Source organism: Armigeres subalbatus, chromosome 2 (assembly GCF_024139115.2).
Source record: "Armigeres subalbatus isolate Guangzhou_Male chromosome 2, GZ_Asu_2, whole genome shotgun sequence".
Classification (NCBI taxonomy): domain Eukaryota; kingdom Metazoa; phylum Arthropoda; class Insecta; order Diptera; family Culicidae; genus Armigeres; species Armigeres subalbatus.
In genome coordinates, this window is record NC_085140.1 from 78,040,611 (window position 1) to 78,060,695 (window position 20,085).

General features: G+C 39.9%; 1 protein-coding gene across 1 annotated transcript in view; it reads left to right on the top strand.

Annotated features, from left to right (window-relative positions):
- The window catches only part of LOC134209331 (uncharacterized), a 157,254-nt gene that overhangs the window by 16,750 nt on the left and 120,419 nt on the right, over positions 1 to 20,085 (top strand). Inside the window, 1 exon segment of the mRNA XM_062685317.1 lies at positions 12,091 to 13,049. Within this exon segment, the coding sequence (XP_062541301.1) occupies positions 12,884 to 13,049 (166 nt within the window). The 5' untranslated portion in view covers positions 12,091 to 12,883.

Here is a 20,085-nt window from a genome sequence, read left to right on the forward strand (position 1 = left end):
AAAACAAATGGTAATCATTATTTAAAACTGAACTTGATTTGATCATCTCTACATGATCAAAGTGCGTTTAATCGATTTTTATATTGTTGATTCAAACCTTTTAAAATAAGGTGAAGCATAAAAAAATCGGGCTTTTTTTAACCACAAAGTTTTAATAAAGCTTACACCTTGATGATCTGATATTGCATACAGGTGTAGTACATTTAAATAACTGCCTATTTGAGCCACATAAGATGATGGAGGAACTTCTTCATTGGAAACCTCTCAACAATATGGAGAACTCTAAATTCCATTTCAATGGTCAATAATCGAATCAAACTTTATGTGCCTAGTGGACGATTTTCGAACCCACACCGTTTATGCACATTGAAATAAAAGTAATCGACAGATCTCAATACAAAATTATCGAGAATTAAACCGTTGAAGTGAGGCGTGTCGGTCTGTTGCATTGTAATTAGTTTATAGGATTATGTTAGATTTTTATTAAATAATTTATTTGTTACGAATAGTAATAAAAATGCACAAATATATTATTTTGAATAAAAGGTGTCCAATAATTTGTGAACCCTCTATGGATACCATTTCGAAATACTCAAAATATATAATTACTTGGTCGCAATTGTCCTTTCCCATCAAAAAAATTGTATTGTCTCAGTCTATTCTTTGACTCATTTCACTTTCCGAAGAATCCATATTTTTAAACTGTTTGAGAAATTGAAACAAAAACAGAAAAATGCTGTACGTGGAAATCGGCCTGAAGAATTGGTCTGATATATATTAGACCAAACATAAAAATCGGCACTTTATCAACGCAAAATGTAAGAAATATAGGTTCTATGGGAAAGTGATTATCCATAAAAATTAGAATCGATTGAGCGAGTAAATGTTTTCGACGGGAAAGCACAATTCTCGAATTGAACTCTAAACTGCAACACTCTAATTTATTTCATAGTACCTGGGGGCAAATTCGTCCACCTTATGAGATATCAATCAATCAAAGGGGAAACAAACAATTTTTCTTATCCTGTGTATATACTTGACAGTTAGTTAGTTTCTGATGTAAGTGTGCAAATGCGTAACACTTCAAAAGTAGAAGCCTTCGTGCTCCTGTATCAACGATAAACGTTTCATTGGCATTCGATTCCTATTTTCCAGAAACTTTTTCATATACTGAGGTGCTTAAGTGTACGTATTTCGATACCTCACGGTTCTTGCTTGATTACCTTGCACTGCATGACATTTTTCTTTAAAATTAACTATATTTTTTGTCATTACATATATGAATATAACTGGATTTGTGCATTTGTTACATGTTTTGTGCCAATTTCACAATAATACCTTAACATAATCGCAAAATATGCACGGAATTAATGAAACCGACATGTTGAGAAACCACGAAATTTCAATGGGTGCGCATGGTATTTTACTAACGATTCCTAGTCGAGCTCATTCCACACGGTCAAGGTTCGTACTTTTCGTTTTGATGAGATGAAATCAAGCGATTTTCGGGTCGGAGGAGAATCTTTTTTCGGAGTTTGTAGTGAAAAACGTTTTTCTTCCACTCCTCTTTTCTCTCAATAACACCTAGAAGACTACTTGAGACGTTTTTTGCAAATCTTTTTCCTTGGACTTTTAAAACACGTTGTTATGCGAATTTCAAAGATGGAAATCCGCGGAAGAAAACTAAAGTGTAGTGATGTTATAGTGTTTTTGTGACGAAGGAGCTTTTGGTTTCGAATCTGAACTGAACTACCTACCCGTATTATATTCGGAATGAATTAAGAGAAAACCGGTGAGAATGTTCCATTTAGATAGCATATACATAGACCGCTGTTCCCTTATTCCGGTTGGCGCGAAGGAGCGCCTTATATCGTTCATACTATAACAAAATGTGTTTGTGATTCATTTCACTGCAACCAAGGGAATTCTACATTCTATTCATTTCACTGTTGCCCCGAAATACAGACAGTTCTACAAAACAATTTAGTTGTTACTCAGGAATATGATAAGATTTGACAGCATTTCCTGTAAGTTTTCATCTTTCTCATCGTTCATTATTCTCAAAAATTACCACGTATTTGAATATTATCCATGAATTTATATAAATATTTTCCATTTGTTGATCAAAATCATTATCAGATCAGGGGGGAAGGGGAATTTAATTTCTTTTTGCTCTTTTTTCGTTTCAGAGAGCGAGCAAAGGCGCTTAAACCTAGGCTATTAGCCAGGGCAAGGCTAATACCTTCGCCCCATCCGAGGAAAATCATCGGCAAGGATAATGGAGTGACATAAATTTCTTAGCATAGTCACTCCCAACGTATTTCCACAAATTTTCTATCATTTGCTTATAATGATACTCCTAAACCACACACCCTACCCACCATCCAATTCCTTGACATCTATGAGGGCGTCGGTGAGTCGCTGGCCTCTCGTTAAGTAGATGTCATATCAACGTTTCCATCCCTTTCCTAGTAACGGAGAAGATGGGCGTGGTCGGCAATGATAGCTTTCATGTTTTATCATTTTGATTTCCAATTGGATTTCCATTGAATCCCAAATGGAAATCCATAAGCAATTGGGGTAAGAAAGGTAAAGAATATACATGACAACTATCAGTATGCAATCTACGAAATACTCCGTTACAACGCAACGCAACGCAATAACACCTAGAAGACTACTTGATGAATTTCTTTTCTCATTTCATCACTCACGCCTCCACTTTTCGTGAAAATTTTCGGTAAGAAATTTTAAAAGTTTTATGACCGCAACGAGATTCAAACCTAGAACATCAACAAGAATGGCGATGGGATGCGATCTCTATAGCCATACCACCACATCGACTGCATGTAGGTATTTGATTGTTTGTTCCATAAAGGCTACTCTTTTTGCAATTGGTGATAGCACTAAAAGGAAGAAAGGAGTAAGAAAACGAGCAAATCAACTTTTCGCGTCACTGGTAGTGAGGGAGAAATGATTATCTCTTATCAACTTTTTTTCTTTTCCCGCAAAACGATCGATTTGTCCCGATGATGTTTCGTCAAATGACACTTAGCCCACGGCTAAAAAGCTCTAAAATAAAGACAAACAAATGACATTTGGTCGGAAAGACATTACGTCGAATAAACATTAGGTGATAGAAGGTTAAAATACTTCACTCTTTCTTTTACTTCCGCTATATTCATTTTTGTATCAACAGATACGTATTTCGTTTTCTACTTCTTCAGTCCTATCGAGGAAATGTCATTCGACTATTTTTTTATATCTTTATTAACGAGATTTGCAGCCCAAGGCTGGCTCATCTGGGCGACTAAATGTCAATGTCCACTCACTAGCTTCCGTATTCGTTTCTTCCGCTGCTGATTGAACTTCCTCACGTTCAATCATGTCCTCTTATCAGTTCATTCATGTATCTTGTGTTATTTATTGAAATTCAACCAAAAATCTATTAAAAAAATATCCATTTTACTTAATTACCGACTGAAATTCATGTCCATTTGCAGGCCTGGTAGCGGGTAACTTTTTTCGGGTGTTTAGTCGAAAGGACATTTGGTGGAATGGAAATGGTTTCCTTATTCTTTTCATTGATACTCTTTCTTTCACTCAATATTTATATAATAATTAGTTAGTATAAAATTCACTTCCAACCATAATTCGTTAATTTTTGGTCGAAAATTTAATTTTGACCAAATGATTATATCACCCAAAAATTAATTAATATTGAGCGTCTTACGGGAAAATGTTACAATCCGCTTTCGACCGAATGTCCTTTCGATCAAACGTCATCCGACCAAATGTACGAAGATTCTTCATTCTAAAATCTGGCAAAAGGTCGAAAGACAAAAGGTCAAAGGGACAAATGGTCAAAAAGGACAAAAGGTAGAAAAACAAGAGACCAATAAGATCAAAAAGGCGAAAGGGAAGGTCGAAATAGACAAGAAACTGGAACGGAGATAATCAATCTCGCACCAGAGTTGCCCTACACAGTTGGCAAATATTCTGTTTGTTTATTTTCACAATTTTTACCATTCAAATAAAATTTATTCAGTGAGTACAATTAGAGATGAATGTTTGAGTTTACTAAATGTGACTTGGATCTGTAAGAATGGCGCATGCCTCGAACCAAATATATTTTCAATGCGCGCGCCTGAGTGCTGCGGCGTGCACTATTCTGACAGATCGATGTGACATTTAGGAAACCTAGATTCATTTCATTTATTTAGTCTACATCTAAACTGATAACACTGAATCAACAATTTGACGCCACAATACACGGTTCGAGGCCACATCTCTCCATCCTCGAATACGCCCCACGCTCGTCGTTTTGCACCTGGTCTGCCCATCTCGCTCGCTGCGCTCCACGCCGTCTCCATCGGTTCCGCCCACAAGCATGTACTTTGTCTTTGACGCATTCACCACCAGTCCAACTTTTGTTGCTTCACGTTTCAGGCGGGTGTACAGTTCTGCCACCTTTGCAAATGTTTGGCCGACAATGTCCATGCCATCCGTGAAACAATTAAATTGACTGGATCTGTTGAAAATCGTACCCCGGCTGTAACACCCGGCTCTCCGCATGACACCTTCTAGCGCAATGTTGAACAACAGACACGAAAGTCCATCACCTTGTCTTAGTCCCCTGCGCGATTCGAACAAACTGGAGTGTTCGCCCGAAATCTTCACACAGTTTTGTACACCATCCACCGTTGCTTTGATCGGTCTAGAACAGTTTCCCTGGGAAGTCCATAATTTTCCATAGCTCTACGCGGTCTATACTGTCGTATGCCGCCTTGAAATCAACGAACAGATGATGCGTTGGGACCTGGTATTCACGGCATTTTTGAAGGATTTGCCGTACAGTAAAGATCTGGTCCGTTGTCGAGCGGCCGTCAACGAAGCCGGCTTGATAACTTCCCACGAACTCATTCACTAATGGTGACAGACGACGGAAGATGATCTGGGATATCACTTTGTAGGCGGCATTAAGGATGGTGATCGCTCGAAAGTTCTCACACTCCAGCTTGTCGCTTTTCTTGTAGATGCATATAAACTCTTCCTTCCACTCCTCCGGTAGCTTTTCAGTTTCCCAGATTCTGACCATCAATTTGTGCAGGCAAGTGGCTAGCTTTTCCGGGCCCATCTTGATGAGCTCAGCTCCGATACCATCCTTACCAGCTGCTTTATTGGTCTTTAGCTGTTGAATGGCATCCTTAACTTCCCTCAAGGTGGGGGCTGGTTAACTTCCATCGTCCGCTGAACTGACGTAGTCATCTCCTCCGCTGCCTTGACTTTCACTGCCTGTACTCTCAGCGCCTTTCAAATGTTCCTCGTAGTGCTGCTTCCACCTTTCGATCACCACACGTTCGTCCGTCAAGATGCTCCCATCCTTATCCCTGCAAATTTCGGCTCGTGTCACGAAGCCTTTGCGGGATGCGTTGAGCTTCTGGTAGAACTAGCGTGTTTCTTGAGAACGGCACAGCTGTTCCATCTGCTCGCACTCCGCTTCTTCCAGGCGACGTTCCTTCTCCTGAAAAAGGCGGGTCTGCTGTCTCCGCTTCCGTCTCTAACGTTCCACGTTCTGCCGGGTACCTTGCTGCAGCGCAACCGCCCGCGCTGCGTCCTTCTCCTCCAGAATCTGTCTGCACTCTTCGTCGAACCAATCGTTCTGTCGACTTCGTCCCATATACCCGACGTTGTTCTCCGCTACGTCGTTAATGGCTGCTTTGACTGTATTCTAGCAGTCCTCAAGAGGGGCCTCATCGAGCTCACCCTCTTCCGGCAACGCTTCCTCGAGATGCTGCGCGTATGCAGTGGCGACATCAGGTTGCTTCAGTCGCTCTAGGTCGTACCGCGGCGGTCGTCGGTACCGAACATTGTTGATGACGGATAGTTTTGGGCGCAGTTTCACCATCACCAGATAGTGGTCAGAGTCGATGTTAGCGCCACTATCAATCAGAACGTGGTCGATTTGTGATTCTTTCTGCAGTGGTGATCTCCAGGTGTACCGATACGGGATGTTGTGTTGGAAGTATGTGCTGCGAATGGCGATATTCTTGGAGGCGGCGAAATCAATTAGTCGTAGGCCGTTTTCGTTCGTCAGCCAGTGAGCGCTGAACTTCTCAATAGTCGGTCTAAACTCCTTCTCTTGGCCAACCTGAGCGTTCAAATCTCCTATGATGATTTCGACGTCGTGGCTTTGGCAGCTGTGGTACTCACGTTCCAGCTGCGCGTAGAATGCGTCCTTATCATCATCAGTGCTTCCGGAGTGTGGGCTATGGACGTTGATTATGCTGAAGTTGAAGGACCGGCCTTTGATCCTCAACCTGCACATTCTTTCATTGATCGCCCACCACCCGATCACGCGCTTTTGCATATCGCCCATCAAAATGAAAGCTGTTCCCAGCTCGTGTGTGTTGCCGCAGCTCTGGTAGATGGTATGATTACCTCTAAACGTTCGCACCATTGATCCCTTCCAACAAACCTCCTGCAGCGCTACGATGCCGAATCCACGGTCCTTGAGCACATCGGCGAGTATGCGTGTGCTCCCGATGAAGTTGCGAGACTTGCAGTTCCACGATCCGAGTTTCCAATCGCTAGTCCCTTTTCGTCGCAGTGTTCTTCGCCGATGGTTCCGGTCCGTACTCCCTTGTTGATTGTTCGTTACTTATGTTGGCTTGCAGGGCCTGACACCAAACCTCCTAAATTTCCGGAGGACCATTCCTTCTTATTCCCGGTGGACCATGGTGCACAGTTTCACTTAGAGTTCCTCGCTGGCACTCGGACGATGATCAGCCGCCCCTAACATGGAGAACAGACGCTGTTGTGAGCCGATCCTGACATGGAGACAGACGCTCAGTAAAATTGCTTACTTAGCGTCTGTCTCCATGTCAGAATCGGCTCACACAATTTTTACCCGGTTTTCCAGCAAAAACCCACATTCGAAGCTTCTGCTGGTTCAACTCGAGCTATTTTCAACATATTGCCCCGTCCGTTGGTCGATAATGTCATCAAATTGCATCGTGATGAGGATCATGATGAGATCTTCATAAAGAGGCCCCAAAACGTCCCCCCAAGGTAAAACGACTTTCGGGTATTTTATAAGTGTTTAAGATAGCCTTAACAAAACTAGACGTAAAATTATGTAGGTTTGGCGAAAAAAGTGTCACAATAATAGATAGGAATGTAGAAAAAACCGAAATTTTCCGCATTTTGATGAAACATCTAACATTTCGGCAAGGCAAAACGCCCTAGTGAAACTAACCTACAATGTACTACGCGTCTCCACGCACTGTTCATTCCAGAATGCTTATTCGCCGACGCATGGTGCGTTGTTCTCTAAGAGCTGCCGGCTATAAGTCGTTTTGCCTCATGAGTTTTCCGGCAACGAAATATCACCACTTTTTTGAAATGTGAATATTGTCAATATGATTGAGTTTTTTTTTCTAATTTGTATATGGCATTAGCTAGCTATACTGTTTAACTGTTGCATGAGGTAGAAACACCCATGAAAATCGTTATTGCTAAGGCATAAAAGCAATCTATGCTTAGCTAAGGCATATTGCCCCTCCTTCCCTATTGAGCTGCTGCACATAGGGTTTTGGTGCGCCGTTAGCTTAACTTCCTCTCCCTCGTGCCAGATGCGTTGTGTGGAGACCTCACGAAAATCCTTTCTTGCGAAAGGGTTTGCTTTCGTAGTTGTTTTGTTGTTAATGACAACTCTATCCATTAGAGTGATTCAAATTTTGACTTTTTCGCTCCCCTGTGCTTAAAATAGCAAATGCCATCGTTTAAGCATAGAGGAGCAAAAAAGTCAAATTTTGAATCACTATAGGGGAGGAGGTTCAGTTGTGGGCACCGTTCAGTTATGGGCACCCCTACAGATAACAGATGCTGTCATTCTGACAACCGTTATTAGTGTGCTATTGTAACATGATGTTTTGTGCTCAATATCAAGCCGGATGGAGATCTCTACTTTGAACAAGGATCAAATAAATTTTTTACAAAAAAAACAACACGAATGTTTTTTGGCCTTTTTTAAATTGCCATAAATTGAAGTGACTTAATTCAAAAAGTGAGTTTCAATGCATATTTATACAGTAAATGTAATCTATTTTGAGGCTGAATAACGATTGCCATTAAAATTTTAGCACATAATTTTTTTTCTTATTTTTTCAAAAAGACTGCGAAATTCGGTTGTGGGCCCCTTTATTGGTTCGGTTATGGGCACCCTTATTTTGTTGACAGATCATTCAATACCGTTTTAACTTATTTCAAATGACGTTTTTATGCAATTTTTTATAATTATTTAGACATCATTGATTGAAATAATGAGTTTAATTCATATTTTTGTTCTTTAGGTATGTCGAGTTATTATATCCACACTTTTTGGAACAAATCGTTGACTGATTTGCTTTGAACGAGTTGCATTCGACGGAGAATCCTGTCCCATTGTTTCCTATTGAAAATTGGTCAGATCGGACTATGGGATCAAAATTTATGGCCAAAATATTAATTTTTGTAATGAACGAGAAAGGCACTATTACCGCTAGGGTGATTAATCAGGATTTTTTTTATTGTGAGGTATATCAATGAAACGTAAAGCAATTAAAAATTGAAACCCATTTACCGAAAGTGCTATTTTAGACTTTTCTTATGTGATTTTTTTCAATATCCTCCCTAATGCACCGATCTGATTTTTTAGTGCCTCTTGGCTATTAGAATGAATAAATTATTCCTTTTCATTAAATCTGGGTGGTTTCTATTCATGCTTCTTTATTTTTAGCTGAGTTTTCAAGGGTGCCTACAACCGAACCACAAAATTGAAATGACCAAAAATGTCAAATTTGCAAAATTGCCAATGTTTTTTCAAACTGATGAAATCGAAATATTTTTTTTTTCTCTAGTAGTAAGGTTATTAGTCTAGCTTTCTATTGGTATACAAATGTCGGCATATGATCAACTAGGGCCAAAGTTATGGATCAAAGACAAAAGGGTGCCCACAACCGAACCTTTTCCCCTACTATCCATGTCTTATGACTCCACCACTTTAGAACTGCCGGATCGGCAGTAAGCCAGATTCAGAGCCGGATCGGCGTAAGCCAGGTAACAATACTCCTTTCTGGTTGGGTAAGCCAGACGCCTGAATTAAGAGGGCATGACCTAGAGCTGTCTCGTTTTTACTGGACGGAAGGTAGCCATGCCACCATTTCAAGACTGCGTCACCCGATTTTACTCAAGAAATGTAATGGGACACAACCCTTGATTTTCGCTATCTATTTCGATATCCACCTCATGAAACGTGGTCGCGCCCTTGTACTGCTGCCGTAGCGCGTTCCACGTAGGTATTTTAAAAACGCAGCTAAATTTTAGTAAAATGATAGTAAAATCATAGCAAGAATATGAATAAACAATCACTTTTTCACGAGAAAATTCGATGTGGTGCGATTTAGCACTAGCGCATTTTTTTGACACAATCGCCTAGCACAGATGCATTTTAAATCAAATATCAAACACGTGAACGATGTTCAAATGAGAAGTAGGATTACTGCTCCTTGAATACAAAACTTGTACCCATATCAATAACAATTAAATTCAAGAACTGAAGTGCATTTTTTTTATTCTGATTTTTGTAATGTTTTTGGTAAGTACGCTGGATAGCAATCAGGAATGACACAAATTACTAAAAATTGTCTGCTTTTTAAATGTTATTGAAAAACGAGCACGTTCATTACATTAATATTGAAAAAGTTTAAAAAAATATATTAGAACAAATACTCTCTTAAATTTGTATGTCAGTGCATACTTCGTCCTTTACTTCACTGCCGCAAGTCGAGAACATCTTTAACGGCATTTATATACAGATGTAATCGACTTGCGGTATCAGAGATGCTCCCTTTCTCGTGCATTGTAAAATATATTGAAAAGAATAATAAAGGTCAAAAAAGCTCTTAAGGAGAATAGATTTTTTGCCTTTCTCGTACAACTAAGTTGTACCGAAAGGCTATCATTTCACTCCGAAAACCAACTTTTTATAGAAGCCTCTGAGACCCATAGTATTATATACCAATCGACTCAGCTCGACGAGCTGAGCACATGTCTGTCTGTCCGTGTGTATGTATGTGTGTGTGTATGTGTGTGCACAAAAGCAATAAAAAACATTAGACAACTTTTCGTATAGTAATCCTTAACCGATTTTCTCGCAACAAGTTTCATTCGACAGGGGACAAAGCCTTGTTGATCACAATTGAATTTTATAACGATCGGTCATTGCGTTTAAAAGTTATGAAGAAAATGGTACATCGGACCATATAAACCCCATATAAGGTTGGTGTCTTAACTAAATGCGAGAAAGGCACCACCAACGCTAGGTGTATTAATCTGGGTTTTTTTTCTATAATTTTGCATGTTTATGCATTGATTGCCACCAATTTTGAAAAAAAGTCGGTTTTGAATAAAAAGTAGAAGGTTGTATCAGAGACACGACCGCAAAATCAACGTAGAATAACGTATAAGAGTGCAGAGACTCAGAACAGAATTATAGGTTTCTTGCCTTAAATCATTTTTCGAATTTGATTACCATTCATCAATTCACGCGCCAAGTGACTAATAGCCGAAATGTAGGCAATTAACTGTGTATAACAAGTTTTCAACAGTGCCTGACGAAATTCAATTTTTAATAGTTTAGCGCCTTTATTTAATTGTTTCTAATAATTGTGCAAATTCTTAAAGAGTTTGTCGATCGATTGATATAAAAATCATCAAAATCGGTTGGAAGATGGCTGAGTTATTAGTTCATACTTCCTGACCACTTTTCGTGACGGTCTCAAATTTGATTCTGCAGAATGACCCCCCTATATTTTCCCGTAAGACGTATTCTACGTCAAAAAATCTAGGGGAAAAAACAATGATTTTCCAATAATTCCGAAATGCAATGTCCGATCTGGCCAAACAATGGGACCGATTTCCTCGTCGAATGCAACTTGTTGCGAGTAAATCGGATGATGCTAAGTTCCAAAAAGTGTGTCTACAAAATTTGTACACACACACACAGACATCACCTCAATTCGTCGAAATGAGTCGATCGGTATATAACAATGTGGGTTTCCGGGCCTTCTATCAGAAATTCTTTTTTGGAGCAATCATATAGGCTTTCGGTACAACTTTTTGTAATATTATTGGGTTCTTTCTTGGGTGATTTACGAATGGTTTTAAAGTATTTTGTATACTAATTTCGTTATCTCTTGATTTAAATAAAATAAATTAAATATTCGTTATCTTCTTGATTTAAAAAAATGATTTAAATAAACAGTTATATACAAAACTATTTTAAATAAATTAAAATACAATTAATTGCATATTATTCGGCAACTCGGCCGTACGAAAACCATTTTTTTGTTAAATATCTTGGCTGTGCATATGCACAGCATATGTTTCGAAATGGACAAATTGATATGAAATTTGCGAAAAAGAATCCACGTGTCTTGGAGGGACTCGAACCCTCAACCTCCTCCTACACAACAAGACCACTTAAAGCTCAAACTCATCAAATGCTTTAGCCAAGCAAGCCTTTGGCACAGCAGAGTGCGATTGAATTCGCATTCTATACCGTCCCGCCCAGTCCGTTGCTGGGGGGCATGGAGTGCGATCCTCTCGTTTAATAAACAATGTGCACTCGCTTGGCTGTGGATATACAACAGTAAAGCAAATGTGGAGATTGGACAAATCAAGCATCCGAAAGATATTCAATTTGCAAAAAAGAGAGCTAACCGCGGTGGAGGTTGGTACTCGGATTCTGATGGCTTTTCCGCAAACGAGACCTTTAAGTGGTCTTGTTGTGTTATCACGCCTATCTAGAGAGTAGGAGGTTGAGGGTTCGAGTCCCTCCAAGACACGTGGATTCTTTTTCGCAAATTTCATATCAATTTGTCCATTTCGAAACATATGCTGTGCATATGCACAGCCAAGATATTTAACAAAAAAAATTAAAATCGTTTTGTATATAACTGTTTATCTCTTATTCACGAATCAATACAAAATTTTACACTTTGAAATAGATAGTAAAACATTGATTTTCTCTATTCTCGTTTTATTCTTTAGACTAGTGTAATTAAAACAAACACCTTTGCAAAGATAGAAAATGTTCGACGGATCGAACTGACGGAGGCAACCCACATCGCCCTTTCTCACCCACACTTGTGTGGTCGCGATCGCCCGTTGAAGCCAATCAAAAGCCCCCCTCGACGTCGAAGAAAATAAAAAGAGTGTTGAAGCAGAGAAAATTAAACAAGAAAAAACAACACCAGAGAAGCAGAGGAAAAATCATCACCCAACACGCGAAGGAAGAAAGAAAAGTGCCAGAGTGTTGCTGCCGCTGTCTGTTGGGTCTGTTCACGCGAAACAAGTGCAACGACGAATTGCGCGCGCGGGGTATTGACACACAAATACCACATAATAATCCGCGCGCGGTGGTTTCACGTCGAGTCGCCGTTGAGCAAAGTGCAGGCGAAAATCGGTGAAAATATAGCGAAGTGAAACCTGACAGCACGCCGCCGCCGCCGCGCCGATCGATCAGGTGGTGTTGTCGAAGAAGCAAAATTCAATAATTAATAGAAAATTTCGAATAGGACAGCGCGCGACAACGACTACGACACGATTTTAAGATTAAGTAACGTCGCGCGCGAATACATATCACCGTTTTCTGGGTGGTTCGATCGGACCGAGTGGTGTGATAAGCGTTGGGTGCAGTTGCATAGACGTTGATCGACATCAACAGATCCCCCCCCCCTCGATCAATTTTTTTTTACATCATCGACGTTATTGACGCCTGCCAATAGAAACAGTGCAGAACAGCAGTGTGACCGGCGGTAACCACAACAACAACAGCAGCACCATGGAGTCAATGGAGTACGAGATGGCACGCAACATGACGTTGCTGTTCTTTCTGGAGCGACTGCTGGATCGCGGAGAGCCACGCACCCTGCACGATCTGTCGTGCCAGTTCGGGGCCCGCGGTTTCACCAAGGAGATGCGACAGATTGCCGGCGGAAGTCAATCAGGTATTGTAGCAACTTGAAACTGTATTTTTGGGAGAAAGGGGTTACACTTTGAGTTGTCTATCAAAATGGGGGCTGATTGCTGGAAAATGGATCAAATCATTTCTCAACACAACATTGCTCTCTTCATAGACATTAAAACCTTTAGAAGCTATTGTTATTTAATACAGACAATTTGAGCGTTTTCCTTGAAAAAACATTTTACGCGGTTTTTTCCCTTTTTTTCTCATCAGTTTTTTAAAAGGACTATGAGATTTACGTGGTTTATACTGCCGTTATACGCATAACTGTCCCATGTATATAGGGAATCCCAGCAAACATGGGACAAATATGCGTATGACGGCAGTATAGGCAATATCCAAAATATTTTTTTTAAATTTGTTTTGCCAAAATCGAATGGGGTCTGTATTTTAATTAAGAAATCAATGGCCGTCTGTTGAAGTGATTCCTAAGGAATAATAAATTGTGATATCAAATCATAGGGCCGAAGGTCATTAGGCCGAATGATCATCAAACCAAACAGTCATTAGGCCGAATGAGAAGTTAGAAGTGAGAAGTCAGTTCTTTGTTCGTATACCGTCTCCCTTCATTCTTCCTTCTTTTTCTCCTTCCTTCCTGCTTATTTTTTCCCTATTCTTCCTTTTTTCTTCTCCTTACTCCATCCTTCTTTCATATTCTTTCTTCGTTCTTTATTCTTCCTTATACTTCTTTTTCTTCTTTTATCCTTGTTTCTTATTTCTCTCATATTTCTTCCTGCTTCTTCTTTTTCCTTCCATTTTATTCTTTTTTTCTAATTTCCTTCTTCTTTCTTCGTTCTTCCTTCAACCTTCTTCTTTCTTTTTTCTTCATTCTCTCTTCTTCCTTCAACCTTCTTCTATCATCCTTCTTCGTTCTCTCTTCTTACTTTTTCTTTCTTTTTTCTACCTTCTTCCTGCTTCCTTATTTTTCTTATATTTCTTCATTCTTTTTTTCATATTTCCTTGTTACTCCTTCCTTATTCCATCTTGCATCTTCTCTCTTTCTTCTTCCAACTTCTTCACTCTTCTTTCTCCTTTTCGTTTTTCTCTCTTCCTTCCTACTGCTTCTGCTTTCTTCCTTCAACTTTCTTCCTTTTTCCTTTTTTTCCTTCTCCCTTCTCCCTTCTGCCTTCTTATTTCTTTCTTGTTTCTTCTTTCTTCTCCTTTCTTCTTTCTTCTCCTTTCTTCCTTTGTTCTTCCATCATCCTTCTACCTTCGTCCTTCTTTTTTCTACTCTCTACCTTTTTATTTATTTCTTTCTTCTTACTTCTTTAAAAAATCACACACTAGGTCAAATTGTTCAAAATAATAGCAGTTTTTTCGTCTTTATTAGGGAGATTTTCAATAATAGCAGTTTTTACTTTGGAAACATCTGAAAAACGATTTATGATTCGAATTGTGGAAATTGGCCAGTATTACAAAAATAAAAACTGCTATTACAATTTGACCTAGTGTTTAATTTTTCAACGAATAGAATTTGATACTTAATATATGTAAACTTCAACACTCACTCAGGCCCGGAAATTTCATCTCAATCGGTCATCGGGGAACAAAGTAACAGCTTGTCAAAGTAGGGCATTTTATACGAAAACGGCCTCTGCTGCTATTATTTTGAACACAGGTGTACAGCTAACATCATTTCTCACCTCCCACGTATCACGTCTCAGTACTCATTTCTCACTTCTCACTTTTAACTTCTAATTTCTCGCTTCTCTCTTCTGACTTCTCACTTCTCATTTCTCACTTCTGGCTTCTCACTTCTTACTAATCACTTTTAACTTTTTTACATCTTACTTTTCATTTATCATATTTCGATTCTTACTTCTCACTTTTTACTTCTTATTTCTAACTTCTCACTTCCACTTTTCACTTCTCACTTTTTACTTTTCATTTCTCAATTCTCACTTTTTATTTCTCATTTATCACTTCTCACTTCTCACTTTTTACTTCTCATTTTTAATTTTTTACTTCTTATTTCTCACTTTTCACTTCTCTCTTTTCATTTCTCAATTCTCACTTCATACTTTTCACTTCTCACGTTTTGTTTCTCATTTCTCACTTCTCACTTCGCCCTTCTCACTTTCAATTTTCAATTCTCATTGCTTATTTCTTACTTCTTACTTCTCATTTCTCACTTTTCACTACTCATTTCTCATTCGGCCTAATTACCGTTCAGCCCACGACCATTCGGCTTAATGACAAAACAGAATAAATTATTGGTATGCAAATGAGCAATTCTCTGTAAAATCATGATTTTTTTTCAAGATTTCATTTTTTTTTTTCATTTCCCTGAAATTTCGCACATACATTCTTTATGGTCAAAAAACATAATTTGCATCATTGGTTTGTCATTTTGACTATAGCCTAACTTTTAACTTTTGACTTTTGCCTTAGCAAAAACACCTTGAACACTGTCAAGAAAATATAGCTTGAAAACGGCTTGTCCGATCGTTTTGGTGTCTTCGGCAATGTTTTAGGTATTTATTGGGACTATGTGAAAAAATATACACTGTTAAAAAAGTTGTTCAATAATTCAAAATAAAACTTAAAAATCGATTTTCTCAAAAACGAATTTTTCAATATTTTTTATTTTTTGATATATTGTAGCAGATATTATATGTACTTTTTTGCACTATGGGACATCATGGAGAAATGATGGATAAAAAGTTATAATTTTTTTTAATAAGTTGGTTTTTCAAAAATGGTTCAGATTTTTTTTACGTTTTTATTGATTTTATGAAAGTACGTAAAATTTCTCATGGAAAAGATGCACACCGATTATTTTTCTAAGTACTATTGTTTCTGAGATACAGCGAATATAAATTTTTCCGATTTTTCACATTTTTAGTCGAATGTTTTTCGAATCTATTCAATCTAGAATCAAATTTTACTCAGTCGTTGATGCAAATGCTAGTAATGGAGCATTGGTTGGCCATTTTCATGGTATGAGGTTGTGGACAAAATACTTTACTTAAAAAAACAAATTATTTGTTTTTATAAATACAACCTTGAATTGAAGCATCTTGGAAAATAATCTTTCAACCATACTAATTTTTGATTTATGTTATAGAGCGGAAAACTAGAATAAATCTTTGCATGGTGGGAAAAATTGAAAATAAAAAAAAACAAAACGCGGGTAAATCCCGTAACGTAAGGTACACTGGGGGAAGTGGAAAAAGGGGGTAAGTGTAAAAAGCGACTCGAAAAATTGGAATTGTACATACTTTACAGTTTTTACCACATCATAACATTGTGCAAGAATATACTTTGATGCTCACACTAATACTATGTTGAAATTTGTATAATACATACACTAACGCTGTTAACGCTGGAACTGTAATTTTAGGTTTCGCGAAAAGTTGATTTTTGCATTCATAAAACCAATCCTTATTTGCAACAATTGTTCTTTTTTCAAGTGAATTTATTTCACAGGTGACCGTTACAATACAATTAAACTAATCCCATTCAACTGGTAGTGGTTTGTACCAAGAAAGCAAATAATTCAAAGATTTTACACTTACCCCAGGTATCAAACACTGCGGGGGAAGTGGATAATGGTCTAATAACGCAATTTTTTTCTACCCTCCAGGGCTTATTTCGATAGCTGTGAATCTTAATATGTTCCTTCTATGTTATCATTGTGATTCCAGTGGTCATTGGACTAATTTAAATGAGAAAATGGCTGATTAATCCATTGATGCCTTTCACATGTTTTACATATGAAAATAATGTATAAGAAAGTTAAAAATAGCACTGATAGGTAAATATATTGTATAATTTACATTAATTTTTATTCATAACAAGTTTCGTCGTTAAATGCAATTTTTTTGCGAACGAATTGGTTAAGGACAAGAAATTAAGAATAGCTGATAATTTTGTACGTGCTTTGCGCACACACATACATACAAATACGCACATACAGACATCATCTCAATTCGTTAAACTAAGTTGATTAGTTTATAATCCTGTAAGTCCCATTTTTCCTTTAAAAAGTCCATCTTTGGGGCGAACATATAGACTTTACGTACACTTAGTATTCGAGAAGGCAAAACCAGCCCTCCCCTAGCTATTACGAGAATTCCTTGAGAATCTATTCTGTAAGGTAATGAAATTATTCCACAAAAGATACTCAGAACAATTATCGTACTGATTTGAGTTATATGTAACTACTTATCACTATTGAAGGTCAAGGTAACATGGGTTTTCCACTTACCCCATCCCACTAGGAAAAGTGGAAAAACAACTCCTAATTTTAAAATCTATTTCCATAAACTTCAAGCGACCAAAGTGGTATGAATTACCACACAGTTGGTGCAAAATTGACTGTTTTTGATAGCCCATTTTGATTGAACGCATTTAAATCATTTAAACTGGTTTTACACCAACTCAAACATGCACTATCGATTTTTCCTTTTCCACTTCCCCCAGTGTACCTTATATATATCACATAAAACAGCAATTCTCAACCTAGGGTACATGTCCCTCTGGGGGTACCTTCGCTGGCCCCAGGGGGTACCTTTAACAAAAATGCATAATGGCGGATGTATTACAATTCCAATAAAAACTTGTTGATTTTTTATTAAATTTCTTATTCCAAAACTTTGTATGTATTCTACATAATGTACATGGCGATCAGTAGATCAAAGACATTTGAATCCTGTCTACCCCAAGCAGAGCAGTGTATGAAGGGCAGAAGGACAAAACGTCGAATGCACAAATTTCAAAAATCTTCAATGTAATCTACCCGATCGAGACAAAATATTGAATAATATGCTTCCGAACTTGAATCAAGAATCTTAAGGTTCGGAAGCCTCCAGTTGAAAGACATGAAGGCCTGTTTTCCGAAAAGCTAAATAGCTTCGTTGCAAGAAGCTTGAAACTCTGCTTTCAAAAGACTCCTTCCGAGGCAACTCGTAAGCCTCCTTTCAAGAAGCTCGGAAGGCTCCTGCCAATAAGTTTCAAGAGGCTCGAAAGTCTCATTTCGAAATGCTCGAATACCGCGTTTCAAGAATTCTTCGGAACACATCTTTCAAGGAGATTAGAAGCCTTGTTATAAGAGACTCGGAAGACTTTTTTTCAAGTGGCTATGCAGCCTCCTTTCATGAGGTTCCGGAGCCTTCTTTCAAGAGGCTCGGAAGCCTCCTTTCAAGAGGCTCGGAAGCCAGCTTTCAAGAGGCTCGGAAGCCTCCATTCAAGATGCTGAGAAGCCTCCCTTCAAGGTGTTCAGCAGCCTCCTTTGAAGAGTCTCGGAAGCCTCCTTTGAAGAGGCTCGGAAGCCTCCTTTCAAGAGACTCCGAAGCCCTTTTCAAGAGGCTCTCAGCCTCCTTCAAGAGGCCTCCAGCCTCCTTTCAAGAGGCCTCAGCCTCCTTTCAAGAGGCTCAGCCTCCCTTTCAAGAGGGCCTCAAGCCTCCTTTCAAGAGGCTCAGAAGCCTCCTTCAAGAGGCTCAGAGCCTCCTTTCAAGAGGCCTGGAAGCCTCCTTTCAAGAGGCTCTGAAACCTCCTTTCAAGAGGCCTGGAAGCCTCCTTTCAGTAGACTCAGCCTCCTTCAAGAGGGCTCAACCTCCTTTCAAGAGGCTCAGAAGCCTCCTTTCAAGAGGCTCAAGCCTCCTTTCAAGAGGCTCGGAAGCCTCCTTTCAAGAGGCTCCAGCCTCCCTTTCAAGAGGCCTGGAAGCCTCCTTCAAGAGGCCTCAAGCCTCCTTCAAGAGGCCTCAGCCTCCTTTCAAGAGGCTCAGCCTCCTTTCAAGAGGCCTGGAAGCCTCCTTTCAAGAGGCCTCAGAGCCCCTCCTTCAAAGGCTCGGAAGCCTCCTTTCAAGAGGCCCAAGCCTCCTTTCAAGAGGCCTGGCTCCCTTCAAGAGGCCCTGGCCTTTCAAGAGGCTCAGAAACCTCCTTTCAAGAGGCTCTGGAAGCCTCCTTTCAGTAGACTCAGAAGCCTCCTTTCAAGAGGCCTGGAAACCTCCTTTCAAGAGGCCTCAAGCCTCCTTCAAGAGGCTCAGAGCCTCCTTTCAAGAGGCCTGGAAGCCTCCTTCAAGAGGCCTCAAGCCTCCTTTCAAGAGGCCCGGAAGCCTCCTTCAAGAGGCCTGGAAGCCTCCTTTCAAGAGGCTCAGGAAGCCTCCTTTCAAGAGGCTCCGGAAGCCTCCTTTCAAGAGGCTCAGAAGCCTCCCTTTCAAGAGGCTCAGAAGCCTCCTTTCAAGAGGCTCAGAAGCCTCCTTTCAAGAGGCTCGGAAGCCTCCTTTCAAGAGGCTCAAGCCTCCTTTCAAGAGGCTCAGAAGCCTCCTTTCAAGAGGCTCAGAAGCCTCCTTTCAAGAGGCTCGAAACCTCCCTTTCAAGAGGCCTGGAAGCCTCCTTTCAAGAGGCTCAGGCCTCCTTTCAAGAGGCTCAGGCCTCCTTTCAAGAGGCTCAGAAGCCTCCTTTCAAGAGGCCTCAAGCCTCCTTCAAGAGGCCTGGAAGCCTCCTTTCAAGAGGCTCAGAAGCCTCCTTTCAAGAGGCTCAGAGCCTCCTTTCAAGAGGCTCAGGAACCTCCTTTCAAGAGGCCCAGGCCTCCTTCAAGAGGCCTCAGGAAGCCTCCTTTCAAGAGGCTCAGAGCCTCCTTCAAGAGGCTCTGGAAGCCTCCTTTCAAGAGGCTCAGGCCTCCTTTCAAGAGGCTCTGGAAGCCTCCTTCAAGAGGCTCAGGCCTCCTTTCAAGAGGCCTGGAAGCCTCCTTTCAAGAGGCTCAGGCCTCCTTTCAAGAGGCCTGGAAGCCTCCTTTCAAGAGGCTCAGCCTCCTTTCAAAAGGCTCAGAGCCTCCTTTCAAGAGGCCTGGAAGCCTCCTTTCAAGAGGCTCAGAGCCTCCTTTCAAGAGGCTCTGGAAACCTCCTTTCAAGAGGCCTGGAAGCCTCCTTTCAGTAGACCTCAGAGCCTCCTTTCAAGAGGCCTCCAAACCTCCTTTCAAGAGGCTCTGGAAACCTCCTTTCAAGAGGCTCAGGCCTCCTTTCAAGAGGCTCAGAAGCCTCCTTCAAGAGGCCTGGAAGCCTCCTTTCAAGAGG